Source organism: Phalacrocorax aristotelis, chromosome 2 (genome assembly GCF_949628215.1).
Source record: "Phalacrocorax aristotelis chromosome 2, bGulAri2.1, whole genome shotgun sequence".
Lineage (NCBI taxonomy): Eukaryota > Metazoa > Chordata > Aves > Suliformes > Phalacrocoracidae > Phalacrocorax > Phalacrocorax aristotelis.
Window position 1 is genome coordinate 162,519,937 of NC_134277.1, and position 25,260 is coordinate 162,545,196.

Sequence of the window (25,260 nt, forward strand, 5' to 3'; positions counted from 1 at the left end):
CTCAGTTAAGAAAAACCTTTCCTTTCCCACTTTTGCTTTCTGTAACCTGGGGGAACAATTAATCCATTCCTATATGTCTTCAGAGCTGGACAGTCCACAAAGTCCACAGGCAATCCATTCCACTACTTTATTTTTTTTTTTAATACCTGAAGATATGTTTTTTTGCCTCGGTACCTAAACCTGACTTTTTCTTGCCGCAGTTTCAGACTAGTATGTCTTTCCTTAACCCCCCACAGAGAACACACTTTTCATCTTTACAATGGCCTTTTATGTATTTGAAGACTTATAAAACTCCCCCTTCAAACTTCTCTAGACTAAACAACGTCAATACTTTCAACTTTTCTTTATGGGCATGTTTTTCAGACCTCTGATCATTTTTATTGCTCTCATTTGTGCACTATCCATTTCTTTCACACCTTCGCTGTAGCTAGGTGCCCAAAGCTGGATACAGCTGAGGCTAACTTTGAACAGAAAGATTATTTCATGTTTTATAGAGTATTCTTCTGTTTAAATCCCAGGATAATGTTGCCTTTACCCAAAACCCCTTTCTGCAGAACAGCTTCTTAATCAGTTTTTCCCAGTCTGTAGCAGTGTGCTATTTGTTGTCGTACGCACACGAAGCATCCTGCAGCTGCCCCTTCTTGATGTCACCTTCTGCCTTGGGGGATTGTGTTTTCAAGATCATTTTGAATTCTGACCCTGACCTCCGTCGTACTTCTACATTCAAACTTCTCTTATTCCATATTTTATAATCCAGATCCTTGATAGAGATGATGACTAGATCAATGACAGACCCCAGCTGAACTTCATTTCTCTCTTACAGGTTGTGGCCCTTGCCCATTCCAGCCTCTTTAGATTAAAACTCTTTGAAATGGGGACTTTCTCTTACTCTGTAAAATGCTTAAACCTCTGTAAAATGAAACACTGTTTGCTTGGATCCTGCACACACAGCTGAACATAAATTATTAAATACACATACACAGTGCCACTGTCAACTTGTGCGTGTAAAAACAAATTCTACAACTACAAGGAGTGACAGCAAAATATTACTTTTACTCTACTTTTTTAATGTTTCAGACATTTTAATTCTGATTACTATCCCACAGGATCCCTGTTAGACCTCTGTTATTATCTGCAAACCCACACTTATGGCATTGGATTTAATTAGGTTCTTTTGAAAACGACATTGATTCAGCAAGTCAGAAATTGATTTGCAAATCAATTTTTTTTCCCTTTAGAAAGTCAATCAGTCTCGTAACATGTTATTTCAAAATTATATATCCAAGGAACAAAATTAGAGATACCTGTGCCCTACAGAAAGCAGCTGCAAACCAGTGTCAGACATCCAGATCTACTTGCTTTTGGGGCAAAAATTTCTATATTAATGGTTTCCTTTACATTGACTGAACTACAAGCATCCTGAATCTGAGACTTTCAGTAAGCAACAGTCTGGCGGGTTGCTGACAAAATGTGCAGTGCATTCTCCGGAGAATTTTTAACATCAATACACTGCAGCAATGAGTGCTTCACACATGCTGTTTTAGCTGCCAAAACTGAAAAGTGTCAATATTCTTACTGCTAGTAATAGGGGCTGGGAAAGGCAAATGTATTATTTATTCAAATGTATACAATAAAGCTGTTTGAAAATACTCCAAACAATTGTGCTTTCAGTTGTTTCTTCACAAAAATCTGTCATTATAAAAACTTTTTTCCAATCTTTAAAAAAATGTTAGAGAAAGTGTTGGGGTTTTTTTTTCCCAAAAGAAAGAAAAAACACAATAAAATTTTTATTCTCAAACTTTCACTTCAAGACTCCATTTCCTTCCCCTGTGCTATACTGGTTTTTCTGCTTTAACGAGTAGAACAAAGTGGTGAAGAGTCATAAGCAACTGGGGGAAATCCCAATTCCACACAAAGTTTAGTGCTGTTTTCTGACCTCTACCAGTTAGAAAGTGTTAATGATTTGTTGGAAAATTTGTTTTCCAAGAGTCTGTAGGGCCTTGGGAAGCACTGGAGGAGAGCAAACCCACCGCACAGAGGGACCCGGCAGCAGCAGACCAGCCCCGCTTCCTCCTTACATGAGCTCTTCTGCAACACAACAGACAAGGATTTACTGGGTGGAGATATGTTTATGCAGCAAAAGCAATGCCCCGTGTCATGTGCCTAAATTAACATGTCAAGTGTTGCATATATTTGTGGATTATGATAGCAGGGAAGTGCATCGTGGTTATCTCTGCGGAGCCTGGGTCTCCAGCGAGCCCACTGGATGCACAAGGACATGAGATCTCACTCATATTGTGCAGTGGCTCTCCTGAAGTGCAGGTGTAACTGATGATACTGGATTTAGGAACCTCACTATAAAACCTCAATAGTTTCCTCGGAGGTTTGAGGATATAAGAATATAACAGCAGGAAGTATTATGGGATGTTTAGCTTTTTTTGATACTAGTGTGCAGATTCGATAGACTCATAGTGCATGGGCTAGTGCTCTCATCTGATATAAGAAACACGTTTCTCCTCAGGCACAAAGAAACACAGGTTGCGTAGGTGTCAGTATTCAAGTTACAGACTGAAGAGCAGACAAGAAAATATTTGGCCCGCCGAATTTACGCCCACTGTTTTTGCAGTAGTACTGACTGGTAGAAGTTAAAGCAATGGCAGTGGGTGCTCTGAGACCATCATTAAAGTCTGGAAAAAATCAAAGTACAATTGTTGTAGCAGAGATCTGGCTGCTCCAGGAAAAAAAAAATGAAAAAAAAAAAAGAAAAAGCTCTAATTGTGCATATCCTTTTAATGAAACAATACCTAATTCATTTCTTCAACACTTTAATCTTCCTCTAGCACAGTCAGCTGCCTGCCCACACAGAGCTCCAGCTTCCTCTCCCATCACGGTGATGTCAGAAAGATGGATTTTCTTCCCAGAGCCAAATATTCCAGAAGATTAGACAACCTCGCCTCCAGAAAGGCAGCGGAGGCACTGGCTAGACACAACACACTGAGCCAGTCCCGCAAAGGGCTGAGGCAAAAGCGTGAGGAAGATAAAGTACAATCCAGCCTTTTGCTGTAGCTGCAGTGGTGAGGACAGGTAATACGAAACATGATCATGGCTATTTCATGATAAACAACAAAATGGACACTGCGAATGGACACCTTAACACATGGTAAAGCAAACCACAGTATCTCACACTAAGGCTCTATTGATCATTTTTCCCAGTGGCAGAAGCTTGGTGTAAATCTCTGGGTTTCTTCTCCAGAAGGAGATGGAAAGTGAGAAATGAGAACAAGGCCGTGGTAGCAAGGTAATAACTCCCTCCTTTGCACAAGCACATACAGCCAGATATCACTAAAGACAGCTTGAACACAGGCAAAGCTGCCAGACCAGCACTGAGATATTTCTGTCTCAGGACCAGCTTGAGACATAAGCAAGACAAGCCACTGCTCAGGGCTGCAAGAAAGGCCGTGCTGCCTGTTTTACCTGCGCGAGAAAAGGGTGACTTGGTCCAGCTGAGAGCCTGGTGATGCCCCATCTCCCACTGGTTGTCAGAGCAGGAGCGGACCAGCACCCAGTTCTCCTAGCCAGGGGCAGCAAAATGCATTTTCGGAGGCGTCTGTGGGAGCCTCAAGCACCACCTGGCAGGTCTGCAGCAGAAGTGTGTGCACACCTGAGGTGTCTCCAAACACAACAAGCAAAATGAAATAATATAGACTTTGTGTATGCCCAAATCTCCATTTCAATGCTTATTCCAGCTATAATAGGCACTTGGTCTCTTTCTTGAACCATAAACGTGGTTCAAATCCCAGAGCGTCCTGTGCTGTGTAAAACAGTTATTCCCAGACAGGAGAGAGGAAGGAGCACCAGTTGGATGAAGCCTTTAACAGACAAACTACCAGGTCCTCATTAAAAATTGAGCTTATGGTGATGGGAGAAGACAGAAACATAGGACATTGGATATTCTGAGCAACTGCAGTGAGACGGGGAAATGCTGGATGCAGATGTGGTCAGCAGCAGTCAGTGGTCATTCACAGCTCTCAGGTGGTGCAGACACAGTGTGGACACCCTGCTAGATCTCCTCAGTGGCTTGCCTTCATTAGACTCCTCTCTCCTCCATCCCCAGCTACACACAGACAAGAAGCCCCTAATTGTGTGCTTAGTAGACAGAAGAGATCCGTAAAACCCTCCTGTGCTCCCAGGGGAGGTCATTCCCGAACAGCAGTGGGAGGTGCAGCACAGTGAGGGAACTCCATCATCAATCATCCACCAGAGCTGCTGACCTGGAAGCCCACCCCACCTAGGACACAAATGTGAAGAGAAGCCTGGCTTTTCCTAGCATGCAGCAGGAATACCTTGTCTCCTCGTGTTCCCTTTTCTCCTCTTTCTCCTTGTAGACCCTAAAAATAAAGAGAAAAGGAGATTATAAAACTCAGTCCAAGTAGAGGAATAGTTATCTCCTCTAATTAGTCACCAGATCACTGTACTGTACACATCTGCACAATCTATTCAAGTGAACCTCAAGGACATTTTCCGTGTTTCCAGTCCTCAAAGCTGGCCACAAGCATGGTCTAAGCAGACTCACAGAGCAGGGTTGACCTGTGGGCCTAAGAACGTCTGTAATATTATATTGCCTGCAGACACACAACCCTCCTGCCAACTGCAGTGTGGAGGGACAGAGAACACACCACAGCTGCAGATGGTCTGGAAAACAACCAATGCTTTGCATTTTTCATGTTGCTCATAAACAGTGAGGACTTAGAGGACAATGCTGATGGAAAACCGTATCGCATAAACAAGAAAGAATGCCCATGCCTGGTGGTTTTGGATGCAGTAGCTAGGCCGGCAGCAGGTACCTCTAGGTACTGGCAAATGCTAGATAATCCCCGTCCTGGAGGCCCAAGCACATTTTTGCACTGTGAATCTAACGCCAGTGTTCATCTGGACTGCATAATTCATCTCCTCCCAGGTACATCAGAACCATTTGCTGGGACTTAGTCTGATGAAAGATGGCAACGCTAATACAGGCAATCGACTCAACAGGCAGGAACAGATTCCACTTTCCCTTGGCACAGGAAGAACCTTATATTTTATCTTTATTGTAGCAACTGGGCAACCAACGAATGACTACAGGCAGACAAATATGCTCAGTCAGTAGTGAACTCACCAAAACTGCCAAAGCTTAAAATGCTGCTTATTCTAACAATACATTTGCATTTAAACTTCAGTTTATACTACAGTGGAAGCTTACCTCCAAGCTAATGAGAGCTACATGTCTGGGCTTATTTGACCCATAGGATGATTTAGATAATTACTAAGATATTCAGATTTCAGGCCATGGTTGAGTGTAAGCAAACTCTGTACAGCCCTGTCCATCTCTAATGACCCCAACTGAGCCTGCACAGCTTTCCAGACTGCAAAGCAGTAACCCCACTATTTCCAAAAAGCAGATGGCAGGAGGTTTAAGAATATTACTCCTTTAATGCACTAATAACTATGGGGCCCTCATGTGGACTGGGTAAATGATTACTGCCTTGCTCCTCCCCAGCAGTCCAGGCCAAATGTCAATCTTATGACAGAAATGATCTGCAGTAACAGCGCACCACATATATGTGCTTTCCTTCTCACCCAAAAAGGTGACTCAAGGAGCAGGAAGGAAGTATCCTTATAGCTATGTCCATTTATCTCATTAATATTGCAAGGGTCTATGGCATGGGCAGGTAATGTCACCCATTCATTTCGTCACCTTCAAGCCTAATACAATTCAGCCTTAGACCTTACAGGGAAGCAGCATGCACCTGGGCAACGACAACAGTGCTCAAGCTGTTTTGAACGCATTGGGCCTCTTTGCAGTGAGTTGTAAAGCAAGTCCTTGGCTGACACAGGGAAATCTTTCAGTACATGAGCATGTCTGGTACGTCACTAAAGCACACTGGTGTACAGTTGGGTCATTAAACCTCAGAATATCTATCAGCCTTTAAAAACACCAGCTTAAAGCCTGCCTCCATAATTACCAGGTGAGACCACAAGGCAGAGACGCTAACTTGACAGAATCGAATTTATTTTGGTCTTGCTGCCCTTTCATTCAAGGCAGGTTTGTCCCCTGACCCCAAAGGCTATCCCCTGACAGTTTTGAAAATTTGATTGGAAACTTGCTGAGAGGTGGTGATTTTTTATTGGTGTTATGATGAAGTTTTCAAGCACCATATAAATGGTGCATCAACACAGATGAAAGCAATTGCGTTACAGTGGGAGGATCACAAAATCACCATCTGTTATCTCCATAACCAAGTAATTTCTACTGACGTCTCTCTACTGGCTACAGGTCCGTTCTCATTTAAAGAAGTCAGAAGAAACTCAATGAAGTCAAGAAAATGTCACTATCTGGACATAGTACAGGTCAGTGGTCAGACATACCCTATACTGCTTAATAATAATAATAAAATAAAAAAGATAGGTGACCAGAAGACACTACAAAAGTGGAGAAAGTTTCTAGAGTGTCAAAAATTTAATAAGAACCATGACTTACCGGTGCCCCTACGTAGCCTTTAATTCCTGGAGGACCCTGTTTTCCCTCGGATCCCTGGAAGGAATTGAGATACAGTAAAACATCGGAAGCTGTTCCACGTAAAAGACCAAGACTAAAAACAGTTATTCAGAAATGTAGCTTGCACTCCTGGGCTCACAGGGAGCTGTTGAGCTTCTTGACTGTCTCAGCCCTAATACACAGAGCAGTGTCTGACTTTCCAGCTATTCACCCAAAGCGATACCCCGTTGTTTTCCTCTGTCCCCAGTGCATAGACATTAACAAGTTTATTCTTCAGCTTTCAGTCGTGCCCTAAAATGGCAAACTCTTCCATGCGAGTTCCTCTGCAGGTTGTTTCAGAAGTTCTGGCAATGGCGGTCGTTGCCTGCCTGCCGTGCGCAGGGTGACTGAGCTCTGTCTTGACGCCTGAACACGGTGTCGGGAGAACACAGCACAGGCGTACATTGCTGCAGATGCCGCAGCAAAGGCTGTATCCCAGCATAAACAAACCACAGACTTCGAAGTGTTACGCATTTTGAAGAGTAATTGAAAAGAAACAGATCAGAACTATATTCTCCGATGTTTATTTTCAGCGTAAGTGAGAGAAACGCAAGAGGATCGGGTACGTTTCAGCAGTTCTTCGGTTGGTTACACACCGACTCTCTCCCTGGAGAAGGTAAACTGAAATGGAGAGCACTCTCACTGTGTGCTTTTCTGTGCCTTACATGCCTGCAAATGGTCTGGATTCTCTGCTGAACAGTATCAGCCCTCAGAGCCATCTTATGGAGCTAACCTGACAAGGAGGCCATGAGAACTGGTTAGATGTATTATACCACCTATTTGGCTGACTGTTTTCTTACTTATCTTACTTTATTTTCTCCTTTCTCATCTTCTTAACTCCCGTATTGGGTGGCTGTAGTGGATAAGACTTCAAAACAGATCAAGATTTCATTTTTAAATAATTTCTATGTTTCATTTTAATAGATGATTCTTATTTAAAAAAAAAAATTTAAAAAGTGAGATGTGTTTGCCATTAACTGTTAGGAGAACCAAGGCTTTTTTGTCCTAGTGCAAGTGCCCAGGAGGCTGGTCATGCCACACCACTGTTTACACATGACTTAGACCAAACGACAATCTCATTTGGAGCAGTCATTAAGCGCAGACCTGGCAGGCTGGACTTTACTTGGCTAGTGTTTCACCTCTGCTTTAAGCAAGGCGTTGCCAAAATTGTCCCCTCCCTGTGCCAGAGAGGAATTGACCTGTTAAAGAAGATGAAGCCATGCCCTGAACCTTGTGAAAAGTTCATCAGCCCAGCTGTAAAGTGATTGAACCTGTGTTAAGTATGGAAGTGAACCAAATAAAAACCCTGGGGGGAGATTCACAAACAGGGTAACAAGAGCTGGGCTTAGGCACAAAGATGGCTCTGGGGTCTCTACAACATCAGGCACCAGAGGACCTCTGCAAGGTCAGGAAGTGGTGCAAGCCCTCTAATGGCAGAGGGAAAGCAGAAGAGGTAAAACTCTGCCATCAGCCCACAGAAGAATACTACTATCAAAGTGTAGGCAAAACCCCTACAGAAATAGATGCCAGCTTCAAGTTGTCCAAATAATAAAAGTGTTATGTTCAGTACTGTTACATAAAACATGACTATAACACTCAGCAAAACTTCTAAATAGAGAAAATGGGTTTGTCTGAATGAGAAGACTTGCTGATCCCACTCAAGGCCTGTGCTGAGATCATGTCTGGTAAACCAGAGAAGTGGGAGACCTTTGACAGCTGAGGCAAAGAAGACGGAAATTTGTCAAAATGAAACTCTTACCTAATACTTTATATTTTAAAGGCATGATTTTTTTTCCCTCTTCCTCTGCTTTTTCTATCAAGTGCAGATAACTGTCAGTTCAGATGGGAATGCTATAGCTATGTCAGTGCCACAGCAATGACAGCCATGAAAAACCTCTTTAACATTTTATTAAAGATACAGAAAACAAAGAAGGAAAAGGCTGAATATTTGCTGGAGGATTTTACAGGCTAAAGAGCCTGTTCTCAAAAATTCAAGCTTTGTTTCTCTGCTATAACATCATACAGTGAGGGACCTGAGCTATTGCCTTTTTCTCTGGACCCATTTACGCCATTTAAATTAACCTGCCAGGTCCCACATATTTATGTGAGAGCCTTCCCCACTGACCAGTGGATATTTCTTGCCACCTCAGACCACCGTGGTGTCTTCCAGAAGTTCCAACACTGATTAGCACAAGGCTGACTGAGACCTCTTCTCTGCTTCTACCAGCTCATAGCCAGCAAGATCAGAGAATCATAGAATGATAGTATCGTAGAATCATTATGGTTTGAAAAGACGTCTAGGATCATTGAGTCCAACTGTTAACCCAACACCCCCAGGCCTCCTAAACCATGCACAGAAGTGCCATGTCTACATGGCTTTTGAACACCTCCAGGGATGGTGACTCCGCCTCTCTGGGAAGCCTGTTCCAATGCCTGACAACCCTTTCAGTAAAGATACTTTTTCCTAATATCCAACCTAAACTTCCCCTGATGCAGCTTGAGGCCATTTCTTCTCGTTCTATCACTAGTGACTTGGGAGAAGAGACCAACACCCATCTTGCTACAACCTCCTTTCAGGGAGTTGTACAGAGCGATAAGGTCTCCCCTCAACCTCCTCTTCTCCAGGCTAAACAACCCCAGTTCCCTCAGCCGCTCCTCGTAAGACTTGCTCTCCAGACCCTTCAGCAGCTTCTTTGCCCTTCTCTGGACACGCTCCAGCACCTCAGTGTCCTTCTTGTAGTGAGGGACCCAAAACTGAACACAGGATTCAAGGTGTGGCCTCACCAGTGCCAAGCACAGGGGCACGATCACTGCCCTGCTCCTGCTGGCCACACTATTCCTGATACAACCCAGGATGCTGTTGGCCTTCCTGGCCACCTGGGCACACTGCTGGATCATGTTCAGCCGGCTGTCAATCAACACCCCCAAATCCTTCTCCACCAGGCAGCTCTCCAGCCACTCTTCCCCAGGCCTGTAGCATTGCCTAGGGTTGTTGTGACCCAAGTGCAGGACCTGGCACTTGGCCTTGTTAAACCTCATACAACTGACATCAGCCCATTGATCCAGCCTGTCCAGATCCCTCTGCAGAGCCTCCCTACCCTCAAGCAGATCGACACTCCCGCCAAACTTTGTGTCATCTGCAAACTTACTGGGGGCACACTCAATCCCCTCATCCAGATCATTGATAACTATATTAAACAAGACTGGCCCCAACACTGAGTTCTGCGAAACTCTGCTCGTGTCTGGCCACCAACTGGATTTAGCTCCATTCATGACAACTTTCTGGGTTTGGCCATCCAGCCAGTATTTTACCCAGCAAAGGATACACCTGTCCAAGCCATGAGCCGCCAGCTTCTCTAGGAGGATGCTGTAGAAGACAGCGTCAAAGGATTTACTAAAGTCCAGGTTGACAACATCCAGAGCCTTTCTGTCATCCACTGGCGGGTCACCTGGTCACAGAAGGAGATCAGGTTGGTCAGGCAGGACCTGCCTTTCATGAAGCCAGCAGGCTGGCTGGGCCTGATCCCCTGGTTGTCCTGCACATGCCTGGTGAGCGCACTCAAGATGAACTGCTCCATAACCTTCCCCAGTACCAAGGTCAGGCTGACTGGCCTGTAGCTCCCCAGATCCTCCTTCTGGCCCTTTTTGTAGATGGGCATCACCTCAGCAAGCCTCCAGTCATCTGGGACCTCCCCTTTTAATCAGGACTGCTGATAAATGATGGAGAGCATCTTGGCGAGCTCCTCTGCCAGCTCCCTCAGTACTCTCGGGTGGATCCCACCTGGCCCCACAGACTTGTGAGTGTCCGGGTGGAGCAGTAGGTCATAAACTGTGTTCTCGTGGATTATGGGGGGTTTATTCTGCTCCTCTTCTCTGCCTTCCAGCTCAGGGGGCTGACTATCCTGGGGATAACTGGTAACTGGTATGACTATTGAAGATTGAGGCAATGAAAGCATAACTTACTACCTCAGCCTTCTCCTCATCCTCTGTGGTCATGTTCCACAACCAATCAAGGATGGAGATTCTTTTTGTTAGTGCATTTGTAAAAACATTTTTTGTTATCCCTTCCAGGATTTGTTATGCCTATCCAGTGGCCAGGCTGAGTTCTAGCTGGGCCTTTGCCTTTTTAATTTTCTCTCTGCATGACCTAACAAGGTCCCTGTACTCTTCTTGACTTGCCTGCCCCTTCTTCCCAAAATGGTCAACTCTCCTTTTTTCCTGAGTCCCAGCAAAAGCTCCTTGTTCAGCTAGGCCAGTCGACTTCCCCACCGGATCATGCATCCTTCTTGGTGATTAATGAAGTTTACTCACCAAGTCTGATGAAAAAGGTAAAAAAAAAAAGCTAAAAAACGCACACATTTTTACGATGAAGGCAGTGAGCTAGGAACAATCTACCCTGGAGATTTCACCAAGCAGCAAAAGCAGTAAAACCGGAGATGACATACCGAGGCCATTTCATTCCTGTAACCCATACATGTACCCTAATGGGCTCATCATCCATTATGGTACCTCTGTGGATTGAAGTCCTATTACCAGAAGTCTGCAGGACCCTTATATGTGCTACTGGAAGCTTCACACAATTAATGAGGTCTGTAAAAGCTGTGAGGCACCTCCTTAAAAGAAAGTGCCGGCAATTCCTGCTGAGGCAAAAATTGGAAATCCCTCAGCCAAGCAGATAAACAGGGGGCTGAATTTCCTGGGATATATGTACAGCTGCTGAGCATGCACTGCGCTTGCCTGGCTTGATGCAAATTAAGACGGATTGAACCGGGAAGAACCGCATCCCAGCCAACCAGAGAAACTGCAAGGTAGCTCTCCATGCAGGCTGGGGTAGAGCTCAGAGCCACTGTTGTGATGATGATGATTTCAACTAAAAATAAGTGATGTGGCAAAAAACAGCCATTACAACAGTAATTGGAGATGTGACCTTTCTGATTGCTCCACCTCTGCCCACCTCTACACACCCCGCTCCACACCAGTGAGGTGGTTGGTCTTTACACTGAAGAGTAAAGGAATGTGGATTTATACTTCAGATTTTGAAGCCCTGTCAGCAAAGTTAGGATTATTTCTTAAAATAGCTCAGGCCAGAATCCAGCTCAAGGATGCTGCATATAGACAGCACATCCGATGAAGTAAATAAAAGTCACTGTGAAAGCACACAGTCATTTTATATTTAGCCATGTAGCTGAGAGGATGAGGTTAGCCAAGCTCACCTCTTCCCTAGGAGCATTTCGCACTGCCTAGTCAGATGTCTTTAGGTCCAGTCCCACCAGTACCTATCCTGCCCACTCCGTAGTGCTGAACTTCTATTCAGCATTGTCTCATTACTTGGCTGAACTATACACGCCTGATGATCCTGGTGGGAAATATGGAGCATTTTCCAGGATCAAGCCCTTCTGGAGGTAGATGTAGATGCCTCAGTTTAGTTTGATTTATAAAAGCTTTGCAAAGCAAGAGTGAGGATCTTCATACCACAAGAAGCATCTTGTAGCCTACTGGTTTATAATCCCACTCCGGGAAACATGCAGGACAGAGAGAAAATATGTATTTGTGGGTGATGCATCCGTTCATATCATCCACTCCAAAATCCCACTGAAGGGCAAAATGATATCCAGAGCACCTCCACCCAGCTCAGCCCAGCCCTGCTTCACAGCTGTCATTTATCCCCTGCTGAAGATGCCATGCAGCTTCCACAATGAACCCCTTCGTGTTGCTGAAGGCAATATGGCTCCCGCAGAGAACCATGGGAGGGCTGCCAAGTGTTTCCACTAATCCACAAACACACCATTAGTTCTAATACCCTCCTGATGAGACTTTAGGAAATTATGAACATTTGACTCTATGAAAAAAAGACATTTTGGAGAAAGGGCTTCTCCATAGCTGAGGAACCCAGAAGGACCTACGTAAATGAACTGCTTCATGGAGTCCTCCCAGACAGAGCCAAACAACAATCAGGACTACATCTGGAAAGGCGTTCAGGTACTTAGCTCCTATTTGAGGACATCTTTTGTGTTATAACAACAAGACTGAAACCTCCTGAGGGGTAGTTATCCCTCAGGAAAAGGCAAGGAGAGCTGAGACTTTGAAAGGCAGTTAAAGAATTGCTCATGAGAAAGGCTTCAAAGTTTAGATGCACTTCTGACACTCAGCTATGTCTCATCAGATTCCCTTTTCAGAAGCACCTTGTTTGAAGCAAACTCAGTGATGTAAGCACTGGCTCAAATTCTGTATCATTTTGCCACTGCCTACTGGTGCAAAACTGATGCTCCCAAAACAGGCAGAAACATCCAGGCTAGGATCGCTCCATGATTATTTTTTTTTTCAGTCATAGAGTAGGGATAATATTTCTCACCTGCATTGTTGTGAGAGTTGGGAAGGCTTACTGAAGACATGAAGCAAGGCTTATGTGCCCCAAAAAATGTTCTCCTCACCTTCTCCAGCTATGCTGTTGATTGAACAAGAGGTATTTCTTCTTTTTACATACCTTGCCTAATTGCTGATAGCTTAGCAGAGCCCTGATGAAAACGAGCTTTTTGAGTTTCTTCATTCACCAGTGAGGATATCAGAAGTCATAAATTAAAAGTAATTCAAGCAATCCACACATATAAAAAGTCAGTGAAAAAAATATGCCTGTCCATGTAAAGAAAAAAATGGAACGCTTACCTTCGGACCTGCTGGCCCAGGCAGTCCAAATGCTCCTGGTTGTCCTGGCTCTCCCTGCAAGTAACAGCAATATCAGTGGTAAATGCTAATCTTATACATATAAAGGCTAGGATGGCTCAAAACAGTCATTATATACAGCTTTAGAAATGGAAGCTCTATCCAATATCTACAGTCCTGAGTACCGCTATCCAGAGATCTGAAAGGTTGCGGTGTGCTTTCTTCACAAAAATAAACTCAGGAAGAGACAAACCAAAAACTGAAGCAGCTATTCATCTGCTTTACAAACACAATTACCTAAGTAGCAAGAAATGAGTTCCCTAAGTTGTGAACAACTTGCACTGACTATAATCTACGAACCTTTCCTTGGAGATAACATAATACATTTGTTCTTGAGCAGCGACATTTTAGTGCAATAAACATGTCCTATTGTCCTGGTTTGGGCTGGGATAGAGTTAATTTTCTTCACTGTAGCTGTATGAGAATAGTGCTGATGGCACATCGATGTTTTCATTGTTGTTAGGTAGTGGCTAAGTGTCCCTGTGCAGTGCCTGTACTAGTCAAGGACTTCTCCAGCTTCCCATGCTCTGCCAGGGGCCCAAGAAGCTGGGAAGGGGCACAGCAGAGGCAGCCGACCCAAAATGACCAAAGGGATATTCCATACCATATGACATCATGCTCAGTATATATAACGCTGGGGCAAGGAGAAGGAAGGGGGGGATGTTCAGAATGGTGGCATTTGTCTTCCCAAGTAACCGTTACGCGTGATGGAGCCCCGCGAGATGGCTGAGCACCTGCCTGCCCATGGGAAGGAGTGAATGAATTCCTTGTTTTGCTTTGCTTGTGTGCACACCTTTTGCCTTTCCTTTTCATTATATTATTATTGCTATAATAATTATTATTACTGTTTTGCTTCACCTATTAAACTGTCTTTCTCTCAACCCATGAGTTTTCTCACTCTTACCCTTCTGATTCTCTCCCCCAACCCACCAGGGGGAGCGAGCAAGCGGCTGTGTGGTGCTTGGGTGCCGACTGGGGCTAAACCACGACACCTGTAAGAAACTCTGGAAGTCCAAGTATGTCACTGTCTGATCCCAGACTATGCCATACGTGATTTGATGGAATTGCATCAGTACAGAAAGTGACAAAGGAAAATTATCAGTGTTTTTCCAAAGTGGGACAGTGTGGCCCAAAGCAGAAGCAGAACGTTGACAGGAAAAAGACCTCTTCTAATGCATACCACTACTTTGGTGTGTGCCTGACCTTCGAAAGAGTCCTTTCCCCGAGTTTCTCCAGTCTCCATTAAATGATTGTCACAAAGGGAGAGTGAATGAGATTATAAAGGTCTACCATTGGGATGAAGATAATTCAAAGTGATGGTGATCAAGCAGGGGAAAGGAGGGAAAGCTCTAAAACACATTTATATAAGATTCCGGCAAATGTGTTTGTGGTTTTATGCTTCAACTGTAGTCCTCTCAAAGGCAATATTTAGTATGCTTCATCCTTCTTTGAGCTAACCCTACACCTCCTCCTGTGCTCTTCGCTTTTAGCAGTGCACAAGAGGACTTCAGGTCCTTGCTTCTGCAACCGATACATCTATTTCTCTCACCCCCGTCTGTTGTGCAAGCAGAGGATGGCTCTCTGCACCCCCTGCCATCTCCAGTAGCCAATGAATCCTTGCCAGACAAAAAACAAATGGCCAAGCTCTGCAGCTGCAGCTATTAACCAACGCAGCCGCAGCAGTGAGTCCCAAACCACAAGCTGCCATGACTGCCCCCTTTCCCATCTTAATGAATTGTAACAGAGCTGTCCTGGGAGCCTCTCAGGATGGCTAATCCATACGGCACCTGCCATCACTGCAAACGTGCAAGGGAGAGTGCTGGAGCTATTAACCTCCTGCCATTTGTTTCTGCTGCTCCTAAAATGGCCATACAAATCCCCAAGACATGTTCCACTCAATACAGATTGATTTCCACTGCCTGCCTTGCACTGAAAGACAAGGATTACACAGGAGTAACAAAAAGGCTTACAGCTTCTCCTTTTGCTCCATCCTTCCCAGGGGGGCCAGGTGAGCCCAGGGACCCCTGTAACAAGAGCAGAATTATCATCAGCACAATATTAACATCCATTGCAAGTACAAGGACATGAGTAAGACATCAAGACGAGAATAAGGAATGAAGAGAATCATTTCAACACAAACATTTATTATTTACAGTCTCTGGAGGAGCTGTTGCTGACATTAACACACTATGGCCAATTGATGAGCTGTAATGAAGAACTAGGCACTCTTGGCCACTCAACTCATTTAAGAATAAATGAATATAAAAGTTTTGCAGCTAATTAGACACGTAACCATTGAGTCATCTTAATATCATCTCCCCTCAACCTCTCTGTCCAACACTCCGTTGTCTCAAAACACTGCTGTTTTATGCTAATTTTTAATTTTTTTTTTTTACTCCTTGCTTGTACAGCATCCATCCCAAAGCTCAGAAGCCTCTAGGCACAGCTATAAAGCACATAAGTAATGAGTCTAAAAGCAAACAGGAAACTTGAAAAACTCAAGCAGTCTTCAGGAACTGCCCTGGCTATTGGAAAGCGAGTCGGAGAGCTGTGAACGTGCAAAGCTATAGAAGGCAAACAGCAAGCCAGGCACCACGTTTTACACCTTCCTATGCACCAGGGTGAATGGAAGCAAATATGTTGAGGCAGAAAGCACCACAGCTAACAGGGACTGCAGCAAATGCAGGGAAAAGGCAAGTTTTGCTGCATGAAGCTGGCAATTTAGAAAACAAATGGAGAATGAAAAGACAATAGACACACAACAGGCAAACCAATGTACATGGTGAGGAACTGGCTTGGTGTTTTTAGTTCTACACACTGCAGCACTTTCTTTTTAAATGTGTTGTTAAAAAAAAAAGGCTCATATGAGAAACAGACATGTGTACTGCAAACTGCCACCCTGGGTTGTAATTGTAGCGGGCAGGTTTGTTGTGTGTTACTTGGAGGCAGATCTTGCCTTGCAAGATCCTAAATTCCCTCCTGCAGATGATGTTTAAGGTATTCCTGACAAATGTGCCCAAAGCAAATGCTAGTTGACCGAGCAAGCTTGGTGCAGGATATGGGTTTTTTTGTTTGTTTTAAGATGATGACACAGTAAGCAGCTAAAGGCCACCTCAGTCCAAAATTTATTTATGTTCAGTGCAAGAAAGGACACGACAACATTTGGCCTTCCATGTCTAATGTTGAACACTGGTGTTCCTGTATCTGGAGTCATTAGCACTGAGCTTCTATTCTGTTTCACTCTTCTCTCCTGTTCCAGAGTTTCACAAAGTTTAAACAAAGCTCATGCCCTTGAGATCTACACGTTTGTCAAATGTGGCTGAGTATAGTCAATGGATTTTAAGATTTTAAGGTGCACTTTGCTGAAGAATAGTACAACACCACAGTGTCCTTTTCTTAGCACCTTGCTAACATAAAACAAGAAAACACAGAGGTAAATCAAAAGACTTATAAGAGTGCCTGTTTTCCTTACCCTTCCACAATAGCTTTATAAACTCTTAAACTTTTCGCAGTATAAATAATAAAGACTTGAACTTACTTTTTCTCCTTTGTCCCCTTTAAGTCCAGGAAAGCCGGGGGGCCCTTCTTCACCCTACAACACCAGTGGAAGAAATACCTTATATGAAATGCCATACCATTCTGTTGTATATTTGTGTATTTTAGACAGCACCGTTATCTTCTGTTGAGAGTTGAGGCCAACTTCACATCCTCGCTGTAACAGTGCCGTTCTCCGTCACCTGTAATTTGCCCATATTTGAACAGGTTCACTTTAAATTTTCCATTCTCGTGCCTTCCTCTGGCTGATCGCTCCCTACTCTCTTTTTTATAAATACCATCCAGAACCAGTCCTTTTCCAAGGACAAGATTAGAGACCTATCCTTGCTAAACAAAAGTATTTCAAGCATAGAAACATTTCACTGAGACTCTCCTGTTGTCACATTTCAAAGCACGAGGACTGAAATTCAGCGTGGCCATCTTACTGCCATGGCAAATTTCCAATGGCATTGAAATTTTTTTTAAAAACCCAAATGTGGGAATTTTCCCCCTTTTATCTGCTCACATTAGGCCAAAATGTAACCTTGGAAGCCACTCCACTTAGACCTTATCAAAAGGCACTTCTCGTAGTCAACAGCTAATTTCACCAAAGAGTGAGTAGGTTTCAGCAAGAGCTCTGTGAATGGAGCAGGATTAAGCCTGCTGTTGTGGGGTGCTTGCCCATGATCCAGCAGCCTGCCTACATCTGTGCTGCATGTTCATGCCCCAACCAACGGCACCCAGGTTCCAGCATTGCTGGATTTTACAAGAGGTGTTGGCACGAGTCCTTTAACAGACTCTTACCAGCGTCTCTTCTGCCTGAAACAGTGGACATCCATATGTGGGATGTAAAGCCACTTAGCACTGCTGGCAAATGACATGCCACAAAGCAGAACAAAGTGATCGAGAGCTTTTTCCCCATCTGCTTTTGTAAAAACCCAATAACATAAAAGTATACCGTTGAAGAGCATTGAAGTGGCTAAGCAGTTGATGCATAAGTTGTCTGTGTGTACATAAGAACTACCTACATATGCACTTAAATTCAGGCCAGATTCTGCCACACTCAGTCTTATATGTGACATTTTTTCCCTGCATGAGTAGTCCAGCAGACTTGGATGTATTCCTAGGGAAAGGTTCCAGTCAACGTCAGACAGAGTGACAAAACTGGCCTTATTTATTAATTGGTATATTTGGCACTTAAAGGTTAATAAAAGATAGTATCTGGAAAGTAGCTGTGCTGTATATGCAAATTAAAGCCATTAGATACTTTTATAATCACATTTCTTGCTAACTGAACCTTCAAGAAGCACTCTGTCTAGAATTTGCAATGTAGCTAGTGGTAAAAATCAGAGCTGCTGTATTTGAATGGCTCCCTAATGAGGTAAAAAACCCATCAAATAGCAAATGTGATTCTTAAGGAAATCATTGCTCCAAGAGGTCAATATAACTTGAAGGAACTGTTGTTCTATGGCAAACTGTGCAACATAGGTAGGAGAATGATTTGTTTCTTTTCTGTGCAAAGTAAAGGAATACAATTAATTAGCTGCTTCTCTTGACTTTTTTTTTTCTTTTTTTTCTCCATGATGTAGCGACTCCTTGGCACAGCCGAACAAATGAATCGCAGCATCGGTCAATAAGTTTGATGCGCAGTGCTCATAGAGCCATTCATGCTGGACAGGACCTCATAAGGTTTCTATGATTCTATGATTCTAAGTCCAACCTCCCACTCAAAGCAACATCAACAGTGAATTCAGACCAAGTTATTCAGGGCTTATCCAATTTGGTGTTGAAAACTTTGAACAATAAGGTTACTCTTCTTCCCAGATGCAAATGGTAACTTGCCTCCTAAGCCAATAGCATCGCAGGAAAAGAAGGCGGCTTTTTCTTTTGCAAAAACGGAGGTTCTATCCTTTTGACTCTTAACAGATCTCAAGCAGCTGCTTACAGAGGTGTGAAGCCCAGAGCAGATTTGTTGGCCCTCATGGCCAAGAGGCTACATGGGCATTTGCAGGAAATCACTGTAGACTCTCTCCCACTTGGTGACCATACATGCCAGAGGCAGTTGGTCAATGCAAACTGCCACCCACTGACCAGCTCTAGGGTCACCAAGCAAAGGAGAGGGCCTTCAGGGTTGCACTGCTCTCAGGAGTATGTGATCCAGCAAAGACCAGCACTGCCATACATCAGACAGCCCAGCACAGAGCTGACCCTTTACTGGAAATAAAGCTGGGGAGTTTTACCATCTTGCAGGGAAAACCTTTGAGTATCCACCAGATTTACCAGTTCCTCCCCAAGAAGAAAACTGCACAGAAGCAGCATAGTCTCAAGAGATTGATTGGTTTAACGTCTCCTGGGGAACCACCACTGAGACCCTTCAGGCTAAAGAATGGAAAGGGCTCCTACTTCTTTCTGCCCCTTTCGCTGACTCCCCGTTAAACCTGGCCAGCTGCTTTATATTCCTCAGAAAGCAGAAAAACCTGTCAGGCTACAGGTAAGTTCAGCAGCTGTTTGAACCTCAATAAAAACACAAGAGAGATTGCATTGTTTCTGTTAAAACTCTCACATTCACGAAGTAAACTGCATAACCTACAGGAGTGAGCAGTGGAGGAAAGCAGGAAGCAGAAAAGCATTGATGCTGCTGTGCTTGCATAGTGTCAAAGTAGTTGTGACAGGCCGGGATGGGAAAGTAACCAACAGCTTGCACCCTTAACTCACAGCCAGCTTCCAAAACCCCCACTGAGGATGCAGCTAACTGGAACAGAGTCCTGTTGCCAGAGCAATTTACTTCACTAAGCAACTCTTTATTTTTTTAACAACTTCATGCGCTACACCGCAGAATGGTCACCCTTCCTTTTCACTTGTCCACCATGTATTTTTAATCAGGTAAATCCCAAGCATTGTGCTCAGCATGCTGCTAAGACCTAGGAAAGTGGTGGTGGACCCAAAAGGTTCCTTCCCCTCAACGCCTCCAATTAGGTCAGCTGGGTTAGCGAAAGAGATCACCTCGCTCTCCAGCACTTGTGGACTGAGGGGCTCTGCCAGCGCATCTATCCTTGAAACCGTTTTCTAAAGCCAGGGAAAGTTGCAATTAGAGGATGACAAAAATTGCCCAAAGAAGAAATCGCAAGGACCCGAAATAACATTGTTCAAGAGAAGTTCTTGCTGGGAACATTGCAGCTCCAGCAATTAAAAAGAAGGCAGCAGATTTTCCGGAGTACTTTCCCCTTTTCAGGCTCATGGGCATGGTGCCCTTTTCTTCTCTACTGGAAAGCCAACCACCCATGTTTAGTTTGATCCTCTGCGCTGCACAGCCAGTGGCCTTTAACTGAACATTTCCACCGAAGTTAACAAGAGAATAAACATGTTCATTAGCTCACCATTGACGAAATATTTGTCAAAAGAGCCTAGATTTGGCAAGCTGCCATCTGATCTAAAGCAACCGGAGGACTTTTCTTGCAGTACGGCTGTGAAGTGCAATCAGTCATATGGAAGCAGATATGGCTGAGCAAGAAAGGGCATGCACGAACTGCAAATACTAAAGTCATATAGCAACAGACTGTGACTATACAGAGTTTACATGGCACACAGGTAGCTACATATTTCTACAAATGCCATTTTTCACTTTTCAGTAGTTATTATACGATTATTTACTTGAATTACAACAACGCCTCATTTGTTCCCTGCTTGGGTCACTCTGCTGGGCACTGTATGAATAAATATTAAATTACAGTCGCTACACTCCAAAGCTCAGTTTAAATTGCAAGCAATGTGTAAATATAATAAAGAAATATCAGAGGCTCAGAGCACAGGCCAGAGAAATAGCTGCCAAGCAGACATGGTCTGCAAGGGTGCTGGGCTGATGATTCCAACCACCACAGTGGGAAAACGGGTAGGCTTTGGCAGCTGGCATCAAGCCCTGGGGAAGAAAAGCTTATGGCATTCCTTGCACAAAGGCCAAACCTGGTTGTGCCACTGAGAGGGATAAAAATAATACTATATACCCACAGGCTGGCTGCGTTCCCAGCTTCAACACAATGAGATTCTGGTGGTGGCATGTAAACCACATGTGTCTGTTTATGCCATGCATTTCTACTGCCACCCGTCTACCTTATGGATATCTGAACTTTGAAGGCTGTCCATTTCTGGAGAAACATCTGGACCAGAATAGCAAGGTAACAAGGATCAGGCCTTCCAGGGAACTGGGAAGAAGCAGCAAAGGTAGAAGAGACTATTGTTAAGGAGGGCAACAGAGTGTAGGTTCTAAGGCAGCTTCCCTTAGGCTTAGCCTACACTTTCTGGAGTAGCTTTATGCTGTAGGTGGGGTGACTTGTTGCTTCCTTGGTCAATAGTTGTGGACAAAAACTTGAATGTGTAGGAAGTGGTACCTGTGAGGAAGTGTATTAACAAATAAGGCAGCTTGGCTTAGGAAGTTCCTAAAATGCTGAATACTGCCAGCTCTGAGGATGTAGCATGAGACAAATCATCCTGAAAACTCCATCTTTCATTCCTCAAAGAATTGATATAAATTCTGCAAGCAAATTAGAAAGGTTTTCTGAGCCATACTAAAAAAGTTTAGGCAAAAATCAGTAAAAAGGATAGAATTTTTAATTTGCTTGTATATACTTTTTAATAGAAGTGTTCAGAGCCACAACAGATACAGAGCAAGGCCTAAGCACTACTGTCCTTCTTGTGGAGCCTCAAAGCAGGGCTTACATGGGCATATGGTTTGTCCAGACCCAACTGTCAAAAGAAAATGCTACATCAGGAGGAAATTCAGAGCGCAGATAACTCTCAGCTGCTGCAGAGTGAGTACTGGGGTGACAAAGAATAAAGATATACCCCCTGGCTTCAACCATATCATCTATTAAAAATACAGAGGTGAGGTGGGGAAGTATAGATATACTCAGATAGGTTCCTTCATTAGCTTGTGTACATGAGCAGAGTTATCCGATTTCTACATTTGAGCAAGGATGTCTTCCTGGTACCCCAGTGTCACATGGATTTCTCAGATCATGCCAACTCTAGATTAGTGATCCCTCTGTGGTCATGAGGATTGGGATTTTTTTAAACCTTCCATTACATGCTCACTATATGCACATATAGCTTAATTTGTTGCATACCACCCAATGATTCACCTCACCTGTGTTATATTGAGCCTCACTCACCCACAGCCTGAACATTAGGTACATGGTCTGTGACCAAACTATATCTACATCCCATGGAGATTCTCAGATGGCTGAATAGAGATAACTATGAAATTAAAAAGCAGATAACATAATTGCTAGATGATATGTTTCCTCAGATTGGGAACAATTAATAGAGGAATTTTGCCATACCCAGCCTCATAGCAGAATTTCTCTGAAAAGAAAGAGACTTAAAATGGAGGAGGAAGGGATCTACAGGTATATGGAAAAATACAGGGATAGAACAGTTGGGTATTGCCTGATCCTAGAGAGACATCAAAAGTACACAAAAGAATAATCCCTCAGTGATGTTTTTAAGCAATCTACTCAAGTTTAACTGCTTTTCTTTCTTCCACTTGCAGCTCCTCAAGCATCTGCCAAGTTTACAAATATTTCTTCCAACTTGAGAACAGCTGTAGCCTATAATCACATATTTTATTTCAAACTCTGGGTTGTGGCCTATGTTAATGGAAACAAGGGCAAACTAAACAAGAAAATAATGGGAAAAAATGAGTCCAAAATACATGGTTAGTTTCTCATTTGCCTGTCAATTCAAGTAAATCACTGGATTCTTCCTTCAGCTTACAGAGCAGATGACAGAAGATAAATCATTCTAAGGTCAAGCCTATACGTTTTCTTTTTCTCTTCCAAACTGGTCTACATCTAACACAGAAGTACCACTTTTCTAATCTTAAAAAGAAATAAAAAATTCTAAACCTGTCACAAATGTCAATAAAGGTGTCATTGGGAGACCTTCAAAAATCTGCCAAGCAGAACCCCATGAATCACACACTCAGCATACTGACAGCTGTGCAAACTGGGGGGTCTGTATCCAAGGTAGGAGACAAAATAACAAGAGCTGAAGAGAAACAGAACAAAATGGGCAAGTTAGAATGGAAACAGAAGCAAAATTGAACTGTTCTGTGTTGCCACTTCACCTTTAAGACACCCCTCTCTCCTTTGTTAATTAACTTCACAGCACCCCTGTGAAGTGAGAAGGAAGTTATAGCAACCCTAATATTGCTTTTTTCTCAAGAAGGTGATGAGTCAGAGGTACAACTGAGCAGAAGACATATGGAAGGCCACAGAGTCAGGGTCAAAGATAGAAACTCACTCCAGATTTCCTGTGTCCTAGGTCAGTGCCCTAACCAAAAGTTTATTCTTTCTCCCTCCTGGCTCTTTGGCCTGCATTTAACTAGGCAACCTGATGTTCACACAGAATAAACTAGAGCATGGGTAAGTGGCCTACTGCTGATCTATGGTTACACACTGAACTGTTTCCACTCTTTGGTGAGAAAAGTGAAGAAGGAAGACAGAAGAGATGCCGCAAGTTGAGTGTGGCTTTCAGGTTAAACCTCTGAGAACAATTCCAAGAGACCGCATGGTCTGGAAGGATATAATACCTTTGTTTTCTAGGTTTTCCATAGAGGAGCTACCAACTTGAAGAGGCTGAAAGGAAAGATTTCACAATTTTGACTTCAGCAGCCATACAAAATAAATATTTTATTGAAAAATAGTGTCAATTTTGTGTTTGTGTTTTTTTAGAGTAGTGAGGGAAAGACACAGGTTTCATTGAAAGCCAGGGATGGCCTGCAGATCAGCTGAGAGGCAGATCTGCGCTGGATATGTGTGACCCAGTTCCATTTTCAAAAGCTGCTGACCAGACAGGCAGCATAAATGACTGCCATTTTCCCATGGACAGATGCAGGATTCTACTAGCCTAATGATGCTAAAACCCTATTAGTATCTTGGCAAATTTGACACCGAAACTGGCATTATCTTCTGCTTCCACAAGAAATAAGACATTCATCTCAACCTGGAGTTCACTTTAATTCATTCTAAGAAATTAAGAAAATCTTCTCTAGTGGGACTCTAATTTATATTCTGATTTAATAAACAGAAAAATTATGTGGACATGATACACAGGGGTCAGTAGCAGTCATAGATTTGGCTAGTCTATCAAGAAACTCAGCCCAGTATGCAGACAGATGGTTTAATGATAGTTACAGGCATTTTTTGTACAGCAAACATATCAAAGATTTTATTTAATACATTGCATAGAAGTTATTTGTCCCCAAAAGGTACTTCCCCAGGAGAAACTCAGGAGATCTTGTCTTTCAAGGGCCTCTGAACCCTTGAACCTTATCATGAACATCATGGACCCTACCGTGAGATCAGAAGGGTCCTTCTGACCCCCCATCATATGATCCTAGTAATTCTTCTTCTGGGGAGACAAAGTGTGTCATTATTTCAGGCATACCAACAGATATCTTTCTCTGAAGAAACCTAATACTCCACCTTTGCATCAAAATAGGTAAAACAACAGCTGTATCGCACTTAATTTCACACTTGGTCACCCATAAACTTAGCCCTGCAGGAGAGAAGATGCATCAGAGCTTACTCATGTGGTAAACAGCTATACCCTAATCAAGGTCACTTTAGAGTTCAGAATGGCTTGGAAACGTCCTAAAGACTTCAAAGCTGTCATCGGTGCCCAAGATCTGGTTCATTATCTTCATGTTAGCAGCATCCCCCCCACAACACTCCTTCACTCACTACATAAGTAATTGCTGAAAGACTGGGGTGGTCAGACACCTTTGACAACTATTGAACTGCTGGTTCATCTATAATCAAGACTTACTTGAAGAGAGCGTGTATCTCTGCAACAGGGAGAGCACAGGAGAGTACAAAGGGAAGCTGTTGTCTTTACAATACTTTCGTTCAACAGCTAGAAGAGTTGCCCAATCAGTTGCTGAAAGGTTCAAATTAAGAAACAGTCAAATGGCTTGCAGGCCTATTCATTATTGAACACACTGAATGGGAGGTAGAAGATAACTGGAATTGGTACCACAGTGCCACTACACAGGGGAATAATGTGAGAAATAAACTGGACTACAATGTGTTGGATTCCCAGAAGCAGGACTAGTAGTTCTTCGAATCATAGAATCATTAAGTTCGGAAAAGACCTCTAGGATGTTCCTGAAATTTCAGCTTTTCTTGTTTGCATGGTTGGAGCAAGAGGGTCCTCGATTACGATACATTTGTCAGACACCGAAATGTGAGAAACATAACAGCTCTGCTCCGAAATCTTCCTTGTCTCAAAGTACAAGCTGATGCTCCTCGCTGACATCTGCCACTGCTCAGGACCAGACAAAGATCTTGCCAAGTGCTAGAGGGCAAGTGCTCACTGAAGTAGAAAAATAACCCAGTCATGTATCATGACATTGATTAATTTATGTCCTTACACCT

The 25,260-nt window shown here is 43.4% G+C and overlaps 1 protein-coding gene across 3 annotated transcripts in view; it reads right to left on the reverse strand.

Annotated features, from left to right (window-relative positions):
* COL22A1 (collagen type XXII alpha 1 chain) overlaps positions 1-25,260 on the reverse strand; it is a 262,270-nt gene that overhangs the window by 102,880 nt on the left and 134,130 nt on the right. For all 3 annotated transcript variants that reach the window (XM_075085891.1, XM_075085889.1, XM_075085890.1), the window contains 5 exons: positions 16,833-16,886; positions 15,265-15,318; positions 13,238-13,291; positions 6,518-6,571; positions 4,344-4,388 (listed from right to left, as the gene is read on the reverse strand). In XM_075085891.1, the coding sequence (XP_074941992.1) occupies positions 4,344-4,388; positions 6,518-6,571; positions 13,238-13,291; positions 15,265-15,318; positions 16,833-16,886 (261 nt within the window). The remainder of the gene's footprint in view (positions 1-4,343; positions 4,389-6,517; positions 6,572-13,237; positions 13,292-15,264; positions 15,319-16,832; positions 16,887-25,260) is intronic.